General features: G+C 46.5%; 1 protein-coding gene across 15 annotated transcripts in view; it reads left to right on the forward strand.

Moving 5' to 3' along the window:
* Nucleotides 1-22,642, forward strand: part of MACF1 (microtubule actin crosslinking factor 1) — a 253,775-nt gene that overhangs the window by 209,152 nt on the left and 21,981 nt on the right. For all 15 annotated transcript variants that reach the window (XM_074934503.1, XM_074934500.1, XM_074934502.1 and 12 more), the window contains 24 exons: nucleotides 670-754; nucleotides 1,726-1,967; nucleotides 2,966-3,172; nucleotides 5,110-5,229; nucleotides 7,519-7,626; nucleotides 8,029-8,247; nucleotides 9,377-9,580; nucleotides 11,647-11,878; nucleotides 12,818-13,044; nucleotides 14,085-14,207; nucleotides 14,313-14,414; nucleotides 14,918-15,019; nucleotides 15,136-15,309; nucleotides 15,428-15,583; nucleotides 15,739-15,936; nucleotides 16,662-16,790; nucleotides 17,149-17,322; nucleotides 18,207-18,362; nucleotides 18,495-18,701; nucleotides 18,846-18,965; nucleotides 19,262-19,431; nucleotides 19,802-19,961; nucleotides 20,957-21,151; nucleotides 22,219-22,347. In XM_074934503.1, coding sequence (XP_074790604.1) covers nucleotides 670-754; nucleotides 1,726-1,967; nucleotides 2,966-3,172; nucleotides 5,110-5,229; nucleotides 7,519-7,626; nucleotides 8,029-8,247; nucleotides 9,377-9,580; nucleotides 11,647-11,878; nucleotides 12,818-13,044; nucleotides 14,085-14,207; nucleotides 14,313-14,414; nucleotides 14,918-15,019; nucleotides 15,136-15,309; nucleotides 15,428-15,583; nucleotides 15,739-15,936; nucleotides 16,662-16,790; nucleotides 17,149-17,322; nucleotides 18,207-18,362; nucleotides 18,495-18,701; nucleotides 18,846-18,965; nucleotides 19,262-19,431; nucleotides 19,802-19,961; nucleotides 20,957-21,151; nucleotides 22,219-22,347 — 3,939 coding nt within the window. The remainder of the gene's footprint in view (nucleotides 1-669; nucleotides 755-1,725; nucleotides 1,968-2,965; nucleotides 3,173-5,109; nucleotides 5,230-7,518; nucleotides 7,627-8,028; nucleotides 8,248-9,376; nucleotides 9,581-11,646; nucleotides 11,879-12,817; nucleotides 13,045-14,084; nucleotides 14,208-14,312; nucleotides 14,415-14,917; nucleotides 15,020-15,135; nucleotides 15,310-15,427; nucleotides 15,584-15,738; nucleotides 15,937-16,661; nucleotides 16,791-17,148; nucleotides 17,323-18,206; nucleotides 18,363-18,494; nucleotides 18,702-18,845; nucleotides 18,966-19,261; nucleotides 19,432-19,801; nucleotides 19,962-20,956; nucleotides 21,152-22,218; nucleotides 22,348-22,642) is intronic.

A 22,642-nucleotide genomic window follows, 5' to 3' on the forward strand; every position in this document is an offset into this window, starting at 1 on the left:
GTGAATTTAAAGAGCATGGGAATGTGCCATAGTCCAGCATTGAACACCTCTTCTGAGAGGCAAGGTCTGTTTCCGCTCATTCATAGGCTCTGTAGTGTAGACATAGGCCATATCAGCATAACCCTCGGTGTAGATGCAGCATATGCTGACAGGGTTTTGTCTGCCAGTGTAGGAACACCATCTCCCCGAATTACATTACCTATGCTGACAGAAGCACTCGTCTGTTGGCATAGCTGCGTCTACACTAGGGGGTTTGTCGGGCATAGCTATGTTGCAGGGGGGTGTGGTTTTTTTCCCAGACTCCTGGCCAACATACCTAGGCCAGTATAAGTTTTTAAGCATACACCAGTCTTTGCACAATAAATTTAGTCTTTGGTTAATTTCTAATACAAGAGTGGATGCTTCATTAATACAGATCCAAAGGCGGAGGGTGGTAAAGAACTGTGCTTAGCCCTGAGTTACAAGACCTTAAGCCTGTCAGGGAAGTGTAGTGGTGGGGGAGCAGGAAGGACATGCAACCTACCTGGTTCTGATCCATGGGGAATACAGAGAAAGAGAAAGTTATGCTTTCCCTGGGGTCCGTCTCCTCTCTCTCCTGCACTCGGTCACCTGCGCAGCTGAAGGGCCTCTTCTTGGAGAGGGTAACTGCCGTTGGTTCTTTCCATTCAGGCCCTGAACGAGGAGATCGTGAACAGAAAGAAGAATGTGGACCAAGCCATTAAAAACGGGCAAGCGCTTCTGAAACAAACCACAGGTACCGGAAGAGATGAACAGACTGCAACGCCTGGTCTGATAAAGGCACTTCCCTGCAGCCAAGCTTTGGCCTAGCTGAGAAGCCTGGTTGTTCTTGATTGCAGTAATTGGTTCAGAGTAGGCTGTTGATGTTGGCTTCTTTTAAGACGCTGCCGAGCCAGATGGTGTTCCACACACATTCATTCTGTGTGGTAGGCCATGAGTTAGTATTTAATATGTTTGTTATGGTGGTGCCTAAGGGTCAACCCACTGTGCTAGGCACTGAACAAACACAGAGCAGTAGACGTGCCCTCCCCTTGAACATGCCGACGGCTGTCGAGCAGAAGTTCCCAAATAGAGTTCTGGGTGGTTCACCTTTTGGTGATCTCCACAGACCTGGCTTGCAACCCAGCACAGGCTCTACGCCTTCTTTCCAGCTGCTAAATCACATTAAAAGAGGCTAAAAATACACCAAGCATTTTCCTAATATTACTTTCTAAGTAAGCCATTGCTGCAGTTGCCATGTGGATGTCATCCGTTCGTGAGTGGGAGGAGAGGTGGTGCTTAAGGCAGTCTGTTTACTAAGAGGTAGTCTGCATTATGAACAAATGTTCTAGAAAAGTTGATATAACAAAAAACCAGCTCCTCTGTTTCCTGTCCTCTCAGAAATGACTCCCTCTTTCTCAGAGGTGTCACGCGTTAGTCAAGAACAAAGTACTGGTAAGGTCAGGGTTTTATTGGAACCGCAAGCAAAAAAGACTTTGTTGCAGGTTTCATTTCAATAGTGGGAAGAAGGAGGAATTTTCCCTGGCTGGAAGGAAAATATCAGTTGCAAAATTAGCTCCATGGTTGTGAAAACGGCTTCTTGCTTACATTGACTTCACGAAAAGGGACTCTGAAAGTAGCCATTTAAATCAGAAAGCAGGAAAACAGGCTACTTTAAAAGAAAACCAACCTTGGACATGCATAACTAACTGTGTCTCCATCTCTCAGGGGAAGAGGTGTTGCTAATCCAGGAGAAGCTGGATGGCATCAAGACTCGTTACTCGGACATCACAGCCACTAGCTCTAAGGCTCTCAGGACGTTGGAGCAGGCTCGGCAGCTGGCCACCAAGTTCCAGTCCACGCATGAGGAACTGACCAGCTGGATGAGTGAGGTGGAGGAGGAGCTGATGTCCAGTGGGGGGCAGTCGCCTGTTGGAGAGCAGATACCCCAATTCCAGCAGAGGCAGAAGGTCAGAACTTTTGAAATACTGAGCTCAATGTCAAAAGCTGGGAATGCACCAGAGCCAAAGAGCTGTGGGAGCTTGCGCACTGCATTGAGAATGCACTGCAGAGGTGGTGCCTCATTGGCTTCTTCAAGCGACATATTGTTGCTATTATTCTCTTTGAGAGAGAATTTGCTCTTAAAAGCACAACGCCTAGAAGCAGGGGGTAACGGAAGGGAAAATATCCGTTCGGTCCGTGACGAGGGCTCGTCGGCACTACGGGAATACAAATAATAGCAACAATGTTTCGCTTTAAGAAGCCAATGAGGCACCATCCTTTTCCGGCTTATGGGAGGCTGCAACTCAGAAATCTTAAAGATCAGTTAATACATTAAAAATATCTTAACAAAGCAGAAGGTAACACGCTGCCTGAAATCTCCTCACTTCTAGCCTCTCTATCACCCACATCGGGCCCCCCCCCCCCAGAAAATACAGCTGTCAAGTTCATCTTCCCTGCCCTCACTTTGACCCCATTGCTCTCCCTTTGAATCCTTCTGATTGACTGATTCCCTAGTGTTCACCCCATCAAATTCAAGCTACAAGTCCTTGCCTTCAATGCCCTTCGCAGCTGCCCCTCCCTGCTCATCCACGCTTGTCTCTTATCGTGTTGTCCCTGCCAGTTTCCCCCAAGGATGCCAGCCTTTCGCTGAAAACGCCCTTTCTTGGACCCTTACTTGGACCCATCAAGACGTGCACCTAGCTATTGCATGTATCTGCCTTCTTACGAATGCTGCCTTATCCTCCTTTCCGCTGTGGGTTCAAACAGCACCTGGCAAATGGGCAGTCCTGCTAAACAATAACTTGGTGAACAGCTCCACTGGGGATCTTGTACCGGTGAAAAGAATGAAGGGAACTTGGCCGCAAGACCATTACGATTCAAATGTAGGAACAGCCTCTTGCCAACTATGTATCGGGGATGTTAACTGAGATGTACTGTATATGCTCTCGCTCCGTGTCTTCCTCAGGAGCTTAAGAAGGAGGTTATGGAGCACAGGCTTGTTCTGGATACTGTGAATGAGGTGAGCCGTGCCCTCTTGGGACTGGTGCCTTGGCGAGCCCGTGAAGGGCTGGACAAACTCGTGTCAGATACCAACGAGCAGTACAAGATGGTCAGTGACACTGTCCGGCAGAGAGTGGAAGAGATAGATGCTGCTATACAAAGGTCACAACAGGTAACCTTATAGTCTCTTGTGGCTCACTCAGGAGGGGGTTTGGCGGGGGCTGCATGCCAGCTGATTCACCACGGCTTCCCTCTAAGTGGCAGCATAACTTGAGCTATAGACGTGAGAATTGCATGATGGGGAAGCACCAGCTAATGCTGAGAAATGAACAGATTTGGGAGTTTGTGTGGTAGAACTGGCGACAGAGTCTAGCTGGTTTCTGAACAGGCTGCCTTCATAATGGTTTTGGTGATAGTTCGGTGCCTCTTAGAGAAGTTCTGTTTTAACTTAGTGCTCCTGGCTTTTGGGTTGCGGCACGAGTGGATTGTGTCTAAAACTGATGACGGGCGACTCTCAGGCCCAGAAATGTAATCCATAATTCTGACAGCCCGGGGATTTATTCCAGAATAAGAATCTTTCTAACACCTTATTCTTTGGGGATTGAGGACAGTGAGGCGCTAAACTTTTCGCCAGTAGCTTTGCGCCCAGGTAGCACAAGCAGAACTCAGCCAGACAAACCTGCGGTGTGAAAGAGCGGTCTCTTTCCCCGTGGACAGAAAGGGCATTTAAGGGGCTTGCTTCATTATACTCTGTAGCGCTAAACTTGCAAGTTGCAGTGCTGCTCTGTGCTTTAAAACCTGCTAAAGAAGCCAGTACCCTCTTCCAGGCAACGATGTGTTAATTATGTCACCTGATGGCAGCTATTCGTCAAACACCCAGCGTGTAATGGACTATGCTGACCAACATCTTGGACTATGGTTAGCGAAGTTGATCATGTCCGCTTTAAATCCCACGAGTATTCAGATATGTGTCTGTTTAGCTCTTTCCACTGCTGGCCTGTTTCATAGGAGTCCTGCGGATAAAACCCAGGGCTGTTTTTATTTCTCTTGCAGAAGGGGGTACTGTCTCTTTAAATGTTTGCTAAAAGAGGGGGAAATGTAGCTTGTGTTTCACTTTCACCGTGTAAAAAAGTGTGTGTTCTCTGCTGGGGTCTCCACAGAGCAAAAGCAGATAGCTGTTGAAAGGGATGGCGTCCCTTTAGGACAGCTGTCTGCTGCTGCATAGGTAGGTTTGGAAGGATTCGTTTTTTATTGGTAAATGTCAGAAAACTTCCATTTCACCCTACGCACAAACTGGTGAAGAATATTTCCATCCATGAGCATCAAAATTTAAGATAAGCAAAGGAAGAAAAAATCTGCTTAGGAATTTATCAGAGGCAGATTTAAGGCTGTTTACTTTGTCTGTATTTGATGCTGACAGTTTGTGTTTTAAGTTTTAAATCTTTCACTTTATGCATCTCAACTTCCACGGGTCATTACGTAATTATTGCCTGACCCTTTCCCCATAATTGCTTAAAAATAAACATAGATGTTATCCCTCAAAATTATTAAAAAAGTGAATTCTGCTAAGCCTCGTCCTAGGCATCTCTCTGTGGAAACGTTACCTCAGGATTGTTGAGCAATTATTGCCACGTTACTCAGAGTAGAACTGCAATTGTTTTCAATTTTGGGGGGGAAGCTTTTTTAAAAAGACGACAACAACCTGGTAATTTAGCTCAAATCAAATGTGGGAATAAGACCTACTGGTGTGTGTTGGCGTTAAGGTTATGTTGTTTTTCCATGTCTTTCTTTGTACGTATGTGACTGCATCTCATTGTCTGGCTGTCTCTTCCTTGGGGTTGCTTTGTCCAGCACCAGGCCTGCTCGGTCTGTGCCTATTACCTTTGCACATGGCTGTGCATTTCTCTTTTTCCAGTTGTGAGTCCACCTTGCTGTTTGTAGTATGGAGATATGTATCTTTGAGACCACTGTCCTTGCTTCAGAGGATGTCTCTCTCTATGTGTGTGTCGCTGTTGCTGTCGTGTTGGTTTGTGCATCTGTGTAAATGCTGTCCTTGCTCTGTGTGTGTCGCTAACTTGTTGCGCTCGGTCTCCTCTCCCTATCCGCTAGTATGAGCAAGCTGCTGATGCAGAATTAGCCTGGGTTGCTGAGACCAAACGGAAATTGATGGCACTTGGTCCAATTCGTCTGGAGCAAGACCAGACAACAGCCCAGCTGCAGGTCCAAAAGGTACGTGCAATATGCCTGCACTACTTTTGCTTGTTGGGTGAAAGGATGGGCAAGACCTTACTCATTGTCTGCAGCAGTGGGGAGAAGAAAATTGCTCCTTGAATAGAGGTGGTGAGTGAAATGGAACAGCTAATTGGTATGTCAGGGTGATATTAATTCATTTGCCTGGAGTAGGGCAAATCATTGATCATGTAGGAGAGGAAGTTGGTAATTTATTAGCTAGGATTGAGCTGGGGGTGGCTGTGATGAGCTAGAGTAGGACGGGTGAAGCTCAGTCATGGGGGTGAGTCATTTGGGTGAAGGGATGGAGAGTTTATTGGTTAGGGTACAAGCACGATCTTTCTCTAGGGAGGCACGTTAGTTTTATAGAGCTGAGAATGGACCTATCCAGAGAATAGCAATTCAGCTGGGTTTTTAAGTAATAGAGTCACTGAGGTGGTCAGTTAAGAATGATCCCTCCAGGACAAGATATACCTGAATTTTCGAGATACCACAAGACCTGCATGTTTAAAATGTGGCTGAATTAGACAGACAAACAACTCTTCGTATAAAGGTATCTAGCCCTCTAACTGCAGGCCTGCCAGCACTCCAGCTCCACTTTAGGCTAATTTCCAGTTGTTTAGACATCCATGTTTTTAGATGTCTTAGAAGCTATAATATTCCACACATTTTCTTCACGGGTTTATTAGCTTCCCTTTTCATCCACCGTAAATCATATCTGTAATTAGTTTGTGTAGGTATATGTAGCCCAGTTTCCATCCCCTTCCACTGTTTTGCTAGCAAACATTTTCTGACCTTAACACGGAATAGGTTTTTTTTCCTTTTGCACGTTCCCGGATCTAGCTTAGCCTCAGGGAGTGACTTTCTGTGAAACAGTGTTGTTCAGAGTCCAGATGGTATTGCATTAATAGCAGTTATTACTGGAATTGATACCATGTACTGTCAATTTTACATGGTCAGTCTGGTGCCAGCTCACACCCCTGAGCTGTGAGTTCAGAGTGTTTAGACATCTTAGTAATCACTTGGTTTTGGGTGCCCAATGTTAAAAATCGTGGTTAGATCATGGTGGCTTCTAGGCTTCTGTCAACACACAAGTCAGTTTGAGGCTTCTAGCATAGACATAACCACCTGGGCAGTCTAAGTCCGAATGTCATGAAAAACTGCAAAGTTAATGCCATTAGAGAAGAGTGAACTTCAAATAGCGAGGCTACCTGTACATATTTTAGATCTGCATATCACTGACTGCTCTCTTCAGTGGAAAATCATCTTTGGTGTCCTTTTTTCCTTCCTGGTGGCCAAAATTGGGACAAAAATGTACTGGATTTTGTATCGTTGTTAAGAGCTGACCACTACAACACAATTGAGGCCAAACAAAGAGTGCAAAGGAAAAAAGACTTGATTGATAAATAAGCTAATAACAGCTGTCTCAGGTGTAGCTTGAAATAAAGAGTTTTGTATCCTTTCCCAGACTTGACAGCAAGAGAAATAGAAAGTCTCATCGGCTTTTGCAAAAAAAGGAAAGAAAAAAGAATCCGTGTTATCATAAAGAGAGGACTGTCACATGTGAAGTTAAATTGAGCTCAGCTTGGCTTTCCACTGTTGTGGGTCTATTGTTAATCATATGGCCCTTCGGAATATAAATTAAGTTGTCCTACAGCACCTTTCATCAACAGTCTTGTCTCAAAGTGCTTTACTTGTATGAAATGTAATTCAGCCTCACAACACCCCTGTGAAGTGGGTCAGTGGTCGTATCTTACGGCAGGTGGGGAAACTGAGGGACAGAGCTGGGAAAGTGACTTGCCTAGAGTCACACCCGAATTAGTGGCAGAACTCGGAATAGTTCCCTGACTCTTCTGTCGAGTGCAAAGGTCAGCCTATTGCGATGGGTTCTGTCGCCCCCTTGGAGTTTCTGTGTAAGGTGTGAGGCGCGGCTGGGTTCATGGGCAGTAAAAATGAACTTGATGCTCCAAGTCTGAACCAGTCTCTAATTTCACTTGGCTTTTCCCAGGCTTCTGAAAGAGATGTTAATTTATTAAGAGTGAAATTCCAAAACACAGTTGAGAAGAAAACGCAGTAATCTGCAGGTGAAGTCAGATTACGAGGATGTCACAGGATATTTGATTGAGTGTTTACAGTCTCTGATTTACTCGACCACCTGGTGGTCATTTTCACCAGTCATCTGGCCACTTTGGCAGAGTTTCTGAACTCCATTCCCCCCCAGTACAAGCACTGTGGGAAGACAAGAAGTTTTGTGGCTTGGAGATCATTCTGAACGTTTCCTTCCTACAGGCTTTCTCCATAGACATCATTCGACACAAAGATTCTATGGATGAGCTGTTCAGCCAGCGTAATGAGATCTTTGGAACATGTGGAGAAGAACAGAAAGCTATGCTACAGGTAAATCCATGTCTTTGATACATGTAGACCTCATGAGAGAGAGTCTTACACAGCAGAGCTCCTCCTGGCAAGTAATGGATTAAATACGGGAGGGAGAAAAGTAGAGTGCACATTTCCTCCATCTGTCTGTTTCCTTGTATCTTTCTCCTTGATTTAAAATTATTCCATCTCTAATTGTGCCAATCAGTAACACCCATGGGAGTCGTTTCCCATTTATTAACTTTTTAGTTTTGTTGCAGTGTTTATAAAGGCAAAATTGTAGGGATCTCAGATACCATTTTGGTTGGCGTTACAGTGTGCAGACGTGGGACTCTATCGTTTCTGTTCACGGCATGCGGCCGGCTCGTTTTCCCTGCCCTTGCATCTGTCACCAACTCCACACCCTCCTCCTATTCCCTCTAGGAGAAAACGGAGTCTCTTGTGGAGCAGTACGATGCTGTTAGCCAACTCAACTCCGAGCGCTACGCGTGCTTAGAGCGCGCGCAGGCCTTGGTGAGCCAGTTCTGGGAGACGTATGAAGAGCTCAACCCGTGGACTGAAGAAATACAGGCGCTTCTAGCACAGTTACCCCCTCCAGCTATTGATCATGAGCAGCTCAAACAGCAGCAAGAGGACATGAGGGTAAGGGGGAGAGGTTTTTGTTTGTATCATTCGCACCAGGTAGAACTGATTCCGCCCTCTGCATAAAATGGAGGCTTCACGGTAAAAGGGCCGATGAATAAGGCTACGGTTTTGTGATGGGTATTTTAAGTCCCGGACAGGTCGTGGGCAATAACCAAACATTCACGGAAGCCAATGACCTGTCCCTGACTTATTAAAAATAACTGTGACGAAATGGAGAGAGAGAGGCGGGTACAGCACCCACTGCTGCAGGCTCCAGGGTTCCCCCCACCCACAGTGGCTGAGAGAACGGGGTCCCCCCTGCCGCCGGCAGCAGCTTGGAGCTGCAGGGTCACCTGTGCTGGCTGGGAGCTGCGGGGTCCACCTGCAACAGCAGCTGGTGGGGGGCACCCCCGCTGGCAGCAGCTGGGAGCTGCAGGGGTCCCCGCTGCATGCAGTGGCTGGGGGAGTTGCAGGGAGGCTCCTCCAGCTGACAGCTCTAACTCACTGCATTGGGGCTGAAGCGAAAACGTCACGGAGGTCTCTGGAAGTCACAGATTCTGTGAATTCCATGGCCTCCGTAACAAAACCTTAGCCTTACCCACGAGTGTAGTTTGCAGACCAGTAGGTGGCAGGCAGCTATCTAAGCACTCCACTTTTTGGAGTTTCCACCTGTCTGTCACAATGACATCTGTAGAAATCTAATGCAGCTCAGGTGTCACACCCCTAAGAGTTTGTATTTTAAATAGAAATTTTGATTGTAAACCCGTGGGAGATGGATCGTCTTTGTATTTGTCCTCTGGGTGTAATGATGCCATAGGGTGTGTGTGCGTTCTGCTTAAAAGAACAGATGGGCAAAGAAAGAGCAGCTCTTTATCAGAGTTATCACCTGGAGGGTGTGGGAATATCAGCTTCTTGGGGCGGGGGGTTGAAGGTGGGGAAATACTGCTTAGGTCAGTGGGGAAGGCTTCCCGTAGGAGGCTGGACAAAGATCAAGCATGATGACTGACTACAATGGGGGTTGGCACGTTAGAAATACCCAGGCACCATGTAGCTGACCCCTGCTGGGCCAAAAGATGCCCAGGAAATCGATGGCATGAAGTAAATACGCTGTGAATTTGAATACACATCTATTTTTTCCATCCTATAGCAACTAAGAGAGTCTATAGCTGAACATAAGCCTCATATTGACAAGCTGCTGAAAATTGGACCGCAGCTGAAGGAGCTCAACCCTGAGGAAGGGGCGATGGTACAGGAGAGATATTTGACCACAGAGGCCATGTATGCCAGAATCAAAGAGGAGGTGCGCCAGCGAGCTCTGGCACTAGATGAGGCTGTTTCACAATCCACTCAGGTACGTTTCTCCTTGCGCACAAAGAAGCTGCAGTTTTGTGTTCGTGTTTATCACAGCTCCCTGGGGAAGGCGGGCTCTGAAGTTTACTTCTGTACCGTTGCTTACAACTAAATGCCCATTACTGTTCAGATCTGTTCTAGGAAGCCATTTGCTGGCAGGCTGGTGCGTGGTGGGTTGATCTGCATAGTGCTTGCCTGTCCAGGGGCGTCTGGGAAGGCTGGTGCTGATAGATTTGCAAAAGCTGTACAGAAAAAGATTGAATCCTGATGTAAACAGGGTAATAAATGTTTACAGACTTAATAATGTTCCTCATTAAAAGGGCTTTTTGGCATCTGCCCATGATGGACGGGTCTGGCAAGACTGTGAGTAGCGCTTAGAGAACTGGATCTTGTTCCTGATAAGCAGGAAACTACTGTACATATAATGAACAACTACAAGATCATTTACATAGGAGAGGTAATCATCTTCCCTTGTATATAGGCTCTGTGGAGGAGTCCTAAAAGGGAAGAACTATGTGAAAGGAAGGGCAGAGATTGTACAAATTGAAGTGAAGAAAGGATGTGAAGAACTTTCGTTGCATGCAACGGGGATTAGCGTTTGTAGCTATGTTTCACTTCAGCTAATATTTACTGTAGCGGTTTTGTTGTCACGTCTGGGTTATTTATTCCTGCGTTGTTTAGTCACTTCTCTTGGTTTGCACTTGTATTAACTCCAAGTTTTTCCCCCCCACACACACTCCTTCCGTCTCATCTCTCACTCACATTGTGGAATGTGTTATCTTTGTGTGTTGCTGCCTGTTCCTGTCTTCCCCACCTGGTCCCATTTCATTGTTGTGTTGACTGCGCCCCACCATTGCAGATCTCAGAGGTAAGCCTCACCACGTTCGCCGTTCGTTTACATTCTCATTCTTTGGGCTAGATGAGTCTTAATTCATTTGATACCCAGATTCCTACTGTATTATATCTCTGTATGCAGTTCAATGGAACCTGCTAAGAACAAACTCAGACACAGGGAAATTCCATTTCGGTTGAAGAATTAAAGTCCTTAACTCTTTCGTTTTGTTGCAATGTGCAAATTGAAGTTCCACTTTGGTAGTGAGCTTCTGCTTAGAAATTCAAGTGTTCTGTAGGGAAAAAAAACATTTTACTGCTATAAAAGAGATCTACGCTGAAGCATATTCTGCCTTAGCGGGAGGGACTGGTTGGTTCACCCAAGTTTGTTAGTTTTAAGACAGTCTAGTGACGATAGAGTTTGCACCTAGGACCTATTTCCTTCTTTTTCGCTGCCGTTATAATGTGAAACTCAGTGGAAACAAGAGGCTCTCCTATCGTGCGAGAGTAGCAGGTCCAGTTCCATGGGCAGACATCTAGTTAGAAGAACTTTCCCTTATTGCCCTTCATTCCGTCTTGTAAATACTAGATTATCTTTAACGCTAACTTTAACAATGCCAAATCTCCTTCCTTTATCAGTAAGATCAGCCAAAGCAACAGCAGAAACCTGAAGCCAAAGCAACACAGCGTCCCATTCTCTCTCCTTTCCTCTACACACATGCTTTCCACCCGGTGGTTACAGTCGGGTTGGGAGTTGAGGTGGTTTCTATGCCAGGCTCCCCTGAGCTGAGGCCCCTGCGTCGCCAAACACATGCAGGTTACAGCTAATGTGCTGGCACATGGATCAGGACTAGCGTGACTGAGTTTTCCTATGCCCATCCTGTGGCACTGCCCTTTGGAGGGAAGGGGATGTCAATCAAACTTGAATTCTGTGGGTTTGGGTACAATAACAAGCTGCTGCTGCATTTGGTTCACGGTTTCCTGTGCCCTCTCTGTAGGCTTAGCTAACTGCAATCTGGTTAACTCCTGCAACCGCTGCAGAATGCAGTTGTTAGTGACAAAACCAGTGACAGACATCAAATTGGAGGCTGCAGGTGTAATGGGCATTCTAGGGAAGATGAATTCTCTTTAAGAAAAGAGAGCAGTTTGCATGCTCTGAACATTATGCTGCATACATTGGAGTAATTCAGTACCGTACAGTCCTCTAACCTACCTGATGGACTTGCCTTTGTTCAGTTCCACGATAAGATCGAGCCTATGCTGGAGACACTGGAGAACCTTTCCTCCCGCCTGCGCATGCCGCCCGTGATCCCAGCCGAAGTTGATAAAATCAGGGAGTGCATCAGTGAAAACAAAAATTCCACCATGGAGCTGGAAAAACTGCAGCCAACCTTCGAGGCACTGAAACGCCGTGGGGAAGAGCTGATCGGGCGATCGCAGGGGGCAGACAAGGACCTGGCAGCCAAAGGTACCGCACGGAAGTGCCGGAGACATCTCACGTCTGCTCAGAGAGGCAGTTTGTTATATTTAGCGTATCTAGGATGGCAAGTTTCTCATATAACCAAAATGTATCTTGTTTATCGGGGGACTGGTATTGATAGAGCAATAAGGAGCATTTGACTGCTCAGTGATAGGTCCAAGTCCAGCCCCGTTCAGAGGGAACTGCAGACTGTTACCTCGTGGCAGCTCTCAGGGGGGTCTATTCCCAGTGACTTGGTTTCAGTTCAGGCCCTGAAGGGGGGGGCGGAAATGTCCACATCACAAAACCACCAATGTGATTGGCACCTTTGTTGGCAGTCTTGGGCACAAGCCCATGGACTGAATGAGCAGAGGGAGGTGGTCAGGTGTGGGGTGGGCGCGTGGGCAGGTTTGTAACTGTTCTCTGGATAAATAAAGACTGTATTTCTGTATCTTGTGTTTGTCACATATTCATCCCGCTTCTTTCTACGTTCAGATTTCTGGCACTCTTGGCCACTTTAATTCTTATTTGAAGGTTCCCTCAGGTTAAGTTTACATGGCAAAAAGGCCCCCGCGGCACGAGTCTGGGAGACCAGGTCTTCAGGTTCAGGCTAAAGCTACGGTGCTAAATATAGCCCTGCAAACGCGGGGGGTTCGGTTGGCGCTCAGGCTCTGAAACCCACCCCCGTCTTCGGCCAGCCTGAGCCTGGAAATCTCCACGGCTGTGAGTGTCCCCATCGTCCAAAGCCTGAGTCTGCAGATCTGGGCTCTGAGACTCAGTGCTGCAGGTTATGGAGGGGTTTTTTTTTTGCTGTGTAGACAAACCCATAAACCTTTCTCATCATCACGTTTGTATGCAGATGCTTTGATTAGTAACTGGAGATTGCGGGTCAGAACAGGTGAAGAATAAAGAGTCCTGACTTGTTTTGTTTTCTTTCCCCCCCTCCAGAAATCCAGGATAAGCTGAATCAGATGGTGTTTTTCTGGGAAGACATCAAGGCTCAGGCAGAGGGACGTGAAAGTAAGTTCCTTGATGTCCTGGAGCTGGCAGAGAAATTCTGGTACGAAATGGCAACCCTCCTGACTACTGTCAAAGAGACGCAGGATATTGTTCACGACCTGGAGAGCCCAGGCATTGACCCATCAATCATCAAGCAGCAGGTGGAGGCGGCAGAGGTAAGGACTGTGGACATGTCATTCCACATCGGCCCTGTCTGTGCTACAGCTTGTAACCATGTTTGGGTCTCAAATGCAGATACGGCCAAATGTTGTTGTACCCCAGTTTTGTGAGCACCCAACATGGTTACAAATCATGCTCTCATTTTATGTAGAAACCACGGGAGAGCCATGGTTTGGGGGCGTGGAATTTCAGGATATTGTTTTGTTTCAAGTGGAAAAAACAACAGCCTGTACCAGAGCCTGAAACGGTGCTAAAATCATCTTAGCTGTAACTACGCTGGGGAAACGCTTGTCAAGCAAGCATTCAGAGCTGTCCGCTGCCCTGTTTAGAGCATAATTGTTACCATGGTTCTGCTCCCAATGTGGGCTGGATCTGTCCAGATTGTGAGACGCAGATTACATTCCAGTTAGACCTAAGGCTACTGTAGAATAAAACGATAATAGTGGATGGACAGCAACACTCATCTCTATTTGAAATCGCGTGGTAGAGTCCGCTTTGGATGTTTGCATAGTTGACTTTAGTTTGACTCAGGGTTTTTTTTTTTTTTTTTAATATGTATACATCTCACCCCGGTTTACTTGTACGTGCCACTCCCATTTTATAACTAGTCTGACTTTGGTTTAGACATACTGGCTCTCTGACAACCCGTTTAATTCCTGGTTTCGTAAAACTCTCTGAAAACTATATAACTTGCAGATGGGGGTCACCATCTTTCCAGTTCAGACAAATGCAGATGCGGTTTTTACCTCGTTACTCCCATCTGCTTGCAAATGGTGATGGCATCCCATGCATCAGACAATGGAAGAAGTGTGGATTGGACTCAGTTACCTGAAAACACATACCTGCTTCTTAATGTGATGCTCACCTGTTGGGTTGAGGGCTCATTGATCTCAGTCTTCAACCAGAATGCAAAACATTAGCTAGCCGGTGTAATCTCCATACTCTAGCTCAAACTGCATGCACCGTCAAATGGAGTTTTGGAATAGCATTTACTAAACAAGCCTATTTTTTAATTTATCACCCTCTCTGAATTTAGACTATCAAAGAGGAAACTGATGGCGTGCATGAAGAACTGGAGTTTATTCGTGTGCTTGGAGCTGAATTAATTATGGCCTGTGGTGAAACTGAGAAACCAGAAGTGAAGAAAAGCATTGACGAGGTAGGAAAACCAGCAGCTCAGAGGTGGGGTACAAGCCATGTGAAGGGCAGTGTTGGTTCAGATGGAATCGTCTACTGAATTTGGGGGCAATCCTGTGTTTTTCAGATGAACAATGCATGGGAAAACCTAAGCAAAACCTGGAAGGAGAGGCTAGAGAAACTCGAGGACGCTATGCAGTCTGCTGTGCAGTATCAGGATACGCTACAGGTGAGGCAGCTGTCGGTAGTTACTTGTATTGTGTGGACCAGCAGCCCATTGTGCTTGGCGCTGCATGAGCAGAGAACAAAAAGATAGTCACTGCCCCCAAAGAGCTGACAATCTAAGGTAGGCCCTGGGTACAATGACCCGCTGAATGCAGTCCATTCAATCAGCATTTCTTCTGCTTCTCTGGTGACAATTTGAAATTGACCCGGCCTGCGTTCACCCTCTCAAATACACCCCTCTTTGGGGTGGGGGCGGCAAGGGATGGAGGAAATCGGCCTGATCCTAGTCTGCTGCTTATGCTGCGGTCGGTGGAAGGAAGGAGATCACTAAGCAGTGTGCATGAAAACTACCTATCTGTTTGCCTGGAAAGAAAAGTTCTGTTGATTGGTCCAAGGATGGCACCGTCTGCCCCCAAGCTCTGCTGATGGCCTGTGGAGTGGGTGTGCTTTCCTTGTCCAATGATCATGGAGGTCTGGTTTTCCTAGTTGTGTATGTGTTCCTCTTAGGCAATGTTTGATTGGCTGGATAACACCGTGATTAAGCTGTGCAACATGCCACCGGTCGGCACTGACCTCAACACTGTTAAGGAGCAGCTGAATGAGATGAAGGTAAGCGTGCTACATTAGACACGGTTCTCCAGGGCTTGTTCTGTGTTGGAGGCAGAGTTCTGCAGTTTGCTTGTGGTTTTTTTTTTTTTTTTGTTTCCCCCTCCACGCTTTGGCAGGAGTTTAAAATGGAGGTTTACCAGCAGCAGATTGAAATGGAGAAGCTTAATCACCAAGGCGAACTAATGCTAAAAAAAGCGACGGATGAGACAGACAGAGACATCATCAGGGAACCGCTGACAGAGCTGAAACATCTCTGGGAGAACTTGGGCGAGAAGATTGCTCACAGACAGGTATGGTGAAGGAGAGCTGCCAAAACCCAGGGCTGAAAATAAACCTGTAAGTCGTCAGCATCCTCCTCCTCTTCCTGCTCCCTCCTGATTAACGTTTTTCTTTGCTACCTTTGAACAGCACAAGTTAGAAACTGCTCTGCTGGCACTTGGTCAGTTCCAGCATGCGTTAGCAGAACTGATGGCCTGGCTGACCCATACAGAAGAGTTGTTAGATGCACAAAGACCAATCAATGGCGACCCAAGGGTCATTGAAGTAGAACTTGCCAAACACCATGTACGTACTCTGTGTTCTGCCTTTTTGTCTGGCCTTAAAGGGGACAATGGCTCCCTGGAAGTTATTTGCATTGATTTGTTTCCTTGGGATAGGGTTGGAGTTAACAAAACATTGTAGAGGCAAGTGTCTAACGTGACCCAATCCACCCTGTGCAGGTGCTGAAGAACGATGTGTTGGCTCACCAAGCAACTGTGGAGACAGTAAATAAAGCCGGCAATGAGCTCCTGGAATCCAGTGCGGGAGACGATGCAAGCAGCCTGCGGAACCGCCTGGAGAAATTGAATTCATGCTGGGAGTCTGTCCTGCAGAAAACGGAGGAGAGGGAGCAGCAGCTGCAGTCAACGCTTCAGCAGGTCAGTGAGCTTGTTCTGGAGACAAACGTTCGTGCTTGCAGAAGAGATCTGCAGAGGGTGTCTGTGCTGGCTTGGCGTCTCTCTTTCCTGGGTGAAGGGTAGAGGAGGTGATGTATAGTGTTGTCTTCACTGCTGGGAAAGGTGTTGCTACCTCGGGGTAAGTGACTTGTGTGAGCTGTCGTAAGATGACAGGGCTCTTTAGTTTTACCTCGAGGTAAACTAGGTGAGGACAGCACTATGTCCCCACCTGAGATTAACCTCGCCTCGTTTACCTCATGATGGAACTATAAAGTACCTTGTCTTCACTGTCTTTTGATCTGGGGAGAACTCTCACACGTTAGTTACCCCACCTCCATCCCGGTAAGAAGTACACCTTTTTCAGCCATGAAGACCAGGCCATAGACGGGAGGCACAAAAGATCTGTAAATAGCAAGTTACTTCTTTCCAAACCAGAGATGCATTTGTTCCGAGGGGAAGTCCTGCTCTTTAGGACGAGCCTTTTCTCTTTGAGAAGTCAACTGTGTGTGTGTGTGAACTTGCTGAAATGGGTGTATTGTTAATAAATAAATAAATAAATGACAATACACCCCCCCTTTTTAGTGTCTTTGTAAAGCTCTTCTCTGCCTCCTTGTCCACCGTGTCAGGAATCCCAGTGTTAAACCTGAAAGCCAGGCAATGGTTGCTGCTGTTATCTGATCCCTGGCTGATTTTGTGTTCCTTAACAGGCCCAGGGTTTCCATGGGGAGATTGAAGACTTCCTCCTCTGGCTAGCAAGAATGGAGAGCCAACTGTCTGCATCAAAACCCACAGGAGGTTTGCCAGAAACTGCCCGTGAACAACTCAATGCCCATATGGTAAAGATTTCAAATGCCTCTAATTCAACTAACTTCTCTCTGAAATGTCAGCATGGAAACATGTCTGTGCTGCATGGTGTAAGTCTAATGGGGAATGGGATGAGTGTTTCTTTTGCCACTTCTCTCTCTCCAAGGTTACAGAGGGGCATTAGGTTTGCAGATGATGGCTGTGGACAGAATTTGCCACTATCTTAATGAATGAACTGCTTATCTCTACTGATAGCATGATGATAAATATCTCACTGTCAGTTTGCTGTCAGTCCTAACCCCAGTGTCTCCACAAACATGGAGTCTAGTGAACTGCAAATTCCCGATACAGTATCTCTGTCTCTAATATTTTGATGGTGGTTTGGTGTAGGAGCTGTATGCCCAATTCAAAGCCAACGAAGAGGTCTACAGTCAGCTGCTGGCTAAGGGGCGATTGATCCTGCTAAGCCGCGATGACTCTGGCTCTGGCTCAAAGACGGAGCAGAGTGTCACTCTGTTGGAACAGAAATGGAACCTGGTCAGCAACAAAATGGAGGAGAGGAAGGTAATGTGTTGAGCTAAAATATGATCCCTGTTAACTACGAAAGACATGGCTTGAAAGTAAAATGCCATTAGCTCCCTGCTGCAGTAATGCTCTCTCCAGAACGCAGGTCGATTGCAATAAGCAGAATCAGCCATGTGCTTCAGACATCCAAGATCAGTGCTTTTAGATCAGTTCTTTTAGATAATTTCTCTCCTGATTACATCTGCTTAGCATGCCTTCTGACATAGGTGTTATCAGTGATGTCTGGCATCAAAGTGTTAACTGTACAGCTAGTTACCAGAGCAGGGTAAATCTTAGAGAGAAAATTAAAGTAAAATTAAATGTGAGTGAACATAAGAGAGAGGCTGTTACACAAGAAATAAAAGAAGGTATGAAGAGCATTATCCAGTTCTGAAAAGCAAAGATACACTGCTGCTTCTTAAGAGACAGCAGGCCAAATTCTCTGCTGACCGAACTCCGTTGCGCTGGTACTTTGGTCAGCGATAAGTTCTCTCATTAAATCAGAGAAGCTGGCCTCTACCCGGGCTGAATTTCTGGTTCCGCAGCTGTCCCCACTGAAGTGTTGTCTCCCTGCCACAGAACAGCTTATCTCAGGGAGGCTTGTTTCCTAGGAAGCTCTGATGGTGATTATTGAGCAGTCTCCTCTTTCATGTACAATTCCTGTCCGTTTGTTTCAGAAGAAACTGATTCTGAAACAGCCACTTTCACTGAAATCTCCTCTTCTTGGTAAACAAGTCATGTTCTTTGTCTGAACTGATGAGTTCCCATTAGAGAGCTCATTTCATCTTAGCTTACAATACATGTCTTTGTCTGCAAAGCCTCACATTGTGAATTTGGTGCTCTCTTGTGTTTTCTCTCCCCCCGCCCCCCTTATTAAAATGCAGTCGAAGCTGGAAGACGCTCTCAACCAGGCAACAGAGTTCCAGAATTCCCTACAGGACTTCATTAACTGGCTGACCCTCGCAGAGCAGAGTTTAAACATTGCACCTCCACCCAGTCTTATCCTAAATACCGTGCTGTCTCAGATAGATGAACACAAGGTAACACTCTGATTCTGTTTTACAAAGCAAAAGTTTGTTGTAAGCCATGCTCAGTGCTTTCTGTGTCTGGAAGAAACTAGGAGACATTTCCATGCTTTTTCTTTAAATGAGAGTAAATCTTCGTTACTCTAGGTTTTTGCCAATGAAGTCAATGCTCACCGGGACCAGATCATTGAGCTGGATCAAACAGGGAACAAGCTGAAGTTCCTCAGTCAAAAGCAAGATGTGGTTTTGATAAAGAACCTTCTGGTCAGTGTCCAGTCCCGCTGGGAGAAAGTAGTCCAGCGTTCGGTGGATAGAGGCCGAGCTCTTGATGATGCAAGGAAACGGGCTAAACAGGTGAGGGATGTGAAAATGGTTGTAGAGGACCCAGCGATATTGCTTATTCTCTAGCTTTCAGAATCCAAGTGTCTCAAGCCTTCAGAAGGCCTGGAAGACACAAACACCAAGCTCTAACTGCTCTCACCTTCTGTGCAATTTCAGTTCCACGAAGCTTGGAAAAAGCTGGTTGATTGGCTGGAAGATGCAGAGAATCACCTGGACTCTGAGCTGGAGATTTCCAACGATCCAGACAAAATCAAATTGCAGCTCTCCAAGCACAAGGTAGAGGGTTTGTTTTCATTCTAGCTGTGATTAATGCCCTCAAGTGTGGGTTAGTTGGAAAGGAAGAGAAACCTGCTTCCAGTCAAAGCAGTGCAACACAGTCATTTTTCTCAAATCGGAGGGAAGAGATGATCCAATCAGAGGAACGGCATACTCCACGTGTTAGTTTAACGTTACAGTAGTATAGTTACAAAGTTGTATGAGAGAGGCATTTATCCCACTAAGCTATTCACTCACAAGTTTTTATGTATTCCAAAGACATTTCCTTTGTGCTCTTCCCTGGTTGTAAAACTCAGGAGTTCCAAAAGACGCTCGGTGGAAAACAGCCTGTTTACGACACTACGATCCGGACTGGCAGAGCCCTCAAAGAAAAAGCCGTGTTGCCAGATGACACTCAGAAACTGGACAACCTCCTTGGAGAAGTCCGGGACAAGTGGGACACAGTCTGCGGCAAATCTGTGGAAAGGTGAGAGGAACATTTGTTGCAGAACACTGTTGCAACAGTGAAGGACCGGACATGGGATGACCCTGTGAGCTTGATTTATATCACACACTGTAAATGTGCTGTTGAGAATATGGACGTAGGCCACAGAGCAGAGATGATGCCAAGCATGGCATCAGAAATGTAAACTGAATGTCCAGCCAGACTTCCGTAAGGAGATCGATCCGGGTGAGGCTCATTCTGCAAGGAGGCTATGTCTTTTGGGGATTTGTCATGATGATGATACCATCAGAAAGATGGGTGGAAAAAGAAACACTTTCCAATTGAACTGCAAGCAGCGTTGATATTCTGGACGGAAAGTTTGTACAAACATCCTTTGATGCTCTCTTTGCAGGCAGCACAAGCTGGAAGAAGCCCTGCTGTTCTCTGGTCAATTCATGGATGCGCTTCAGGCCTTGGTGGACTGGCTGTACAAGGTGGAGCCCCAGTTGGCTGAAGACCAACCAGTCCATGGTGATCTGGATCTGGTCATGAACTTGATGGATGCTCATAAGGTAAGAGTGGAGGGTTTACCAGTTGCCCTTTGGGAAGCAAAAGTAACTTTAGTTCCCCATCCACTGCATAACAGACGTACCAGGCTTATAGCATCTTGGCAAGATGTGTGCTGTTGAGCTGCATATCCTGCTGTGCAGGTTGATTTCCATTGAGTAAATGCCTGGGAGACTGATTTGAAAGATGGTATCACTATTTTGGAATTATCACATAAACCTTCAGGTCTGCTTTGTTCCACCTTGGCTTTTATCAGAAAGATCTCTCTGTTTTTGGAGCGGGAGAGAGGGGGTAAAGTTTTTATCCTTCTGTAAACTCCACTTCGGCAGTATTCATCAGGAGGTCTCAGATGTAAGTGCTTTCGCTTCTGGGTTAGGTCAGAGGTTCAAATCCCAGGCTAGAACTTGGGCTCCTGTTCCAAACAGCCACTGCATTGGCGTGAATGGTGGTGTCCTATTAAACATGCCATCCTTCGGGCGAGAGATTAAACCAGGATTCCTTCTGCAATGCTCTGATGGTGCCCAGATGCAAGTTAAAGATTCCCATACTGCTCTCAGAAAGAGCAGAGGATATCCAGGATATCCACTTTGGTATCCAGGTGGACAGTCTCAATAAAACAAGCTCAGCTGTCTCCAGCTTTGTGTGATGTACTGCTGATGGTGTGACTGTGTTATAGTGTAACCCACTGGTGCATGTGTAACCTGACTGTGAGCGGATCTGTAACGTACACTCACCAGTGGGTTATAATGTGTGCCTACGTACTCTACATATAACCAGTTCTGTGTCAAGGAAAATAAATTATATTAGCGGAAAAATGCCGAAACTGAAGCATTTCAAGTGGGGTTTGGTGGAAGAAAGCAAACCACCAGTTCAACTTTATATACCCCCTATTGTCAGACTTGAAAAACTTCAAGCCTATGCTGCCCCTCTTCTCTAGAGAACAAGAGTAAAACCCTCAGCACGAAGACCCATGATGGACCTTTCTCTTCTCCCTTGGTAGGTTTTCCAGAAGGAACTGGGGAAGCGCACGGGCACCGTGCAGGTGCTCAAACGCTCAGGCCGAGAGCTCATCGAGAGCAGCCGGGATGACACTACCTGGGTTAAAGGGCAGCTTCAAGAGTTGAGCAATCGTTGGGACACAGTATGTAAGCTGTCCGTGTCCAAACAAACCCGGCTGGAGCAGGCCTTGAAGCAGGTAAGGAGAAAGAGGCTTCCAAGTTCGCTTTCACTTTCAGGGTTTTATATGTGGCTCTGAACCTGTACAAATTCAAGGGTGAGTCTTGTCAAGAAATGAACCAGAAATTTGTGTTCTGGAGCTCTTTACAAGCATTTGCCATCTTCCGGGGGGGAAATGTTATGGGACGCATTCTCTGCCCCACTGTGGTTATGATCCTGGACGAAGGCTCAGGAGATAGATCTAGATACAATTCCCAGTTCTGCCAGACACCCTCTGTGGCCTGTGGCAAATCACTTAATCTCTGTCTCAGTTCTGCTTTTGTGAAATTGGGATAATACATCCCTACCACACGGGGAATGCTGTGAGGATAAATTAACATCTAGAGTCACTGTCATGGGATCATCTCACGGTGAGAGTACAGATCATTAGAATGCTCAACCTCCAGTGTTTATTGTGCAACTGGAGTGGTCCAGCAGATAACAGTCAGAATGAGAGAGCTGCTCCGAGGGTCTCAGTTATTCTTCCACTCTCTTTTTTTCTTTTTGAATAAAAGCCTTGATTGGAAAAGCGGAGCTGAAGAGAGAGCCGTGTTGATACGCGGTTTTGGCAAATCGGAAGGGAATGGTGATAAACTATTCAGAGCTATAGGAACAATATGAGAGGGTGGACTAAACGTAAGCCTAGGAAGGATAAAAGATGCCAAGGTGGTATTTTGATACATAGTAGTTAGTATATGGAATAAATGACCAAAGGTAACAAACTGAGCAGAGTACACAAATGGTTTTAAAAGGGAGTTCGTTCCCTTTTTCAGTGCCGCGAACTCAAAGGGAAGGGGACAGGCTATTTGACCAACTCAGTTGTTTTGTTGATTTGTGTCACTGCAGCGCCTACGCGCCCCAGGCATGCAGCAGGATCTCATCGTGCTAGGCGCTGTACAAACACAGAGCAAAGACCGTCTGGTCTTTTATTGCTTCTGTTCCACAGAGACCCTGCTGTGCCTTGCTTCTTGAATGGTGGGTAGAGACTCAGGCCGGGTAGAGACGCTAGGAGTCACTCATTGCATCTGTCTCTTGGTGCCGTTTCAGGCAGAGGAATTCCGGACTGCAGTCCACATGCTGTTGGAGTGGCTCTCCGAGGCAGAACAGACCCTGCGCTTTAGGGGAGCTCTGCCTGATGATGCTGAAGCGCTGCACTCGCTCATTGACATACACAAGGTAACCAGTGAGAAATGTGAATGTGAGAAAACATGGATTGAGCAGGTGTGTCTACACTGCAGTGCAAGGCCAGGGTTAGCAGAGCTTCGAGTTGGCAGACCCTGCCTTTGTTAGCTTAGGCCTTGGTCTTCTACACTCATTTGTAACCCCAGGTTAGGAACTGTTGAACCTGGGTCCCTTTCTGGGGCTCCAATATTATGCAGGCCAAAGTCCAACCCCCCCCATGTCCCAGACTTCCCAAAGTGTGGCTGCTCGAGCCTCTGTTTGTGGTGCAGCGTGGGAAAACTTGACTGTC

This window comes from Natator depressus, chromosome 19 (genome assembly GCF_965152275.1).
Source record: "Natator depressus isolate rNatDep1 chromosome 19, rNatDep2.hap1, whole genome shotgun sequence".
NCBI classification, from domain to species: domain Eukaryota; kingdom Metazoa; phylum Chordata; order Testudines; family Cheloniidae; genus Natator; species Natator depressus.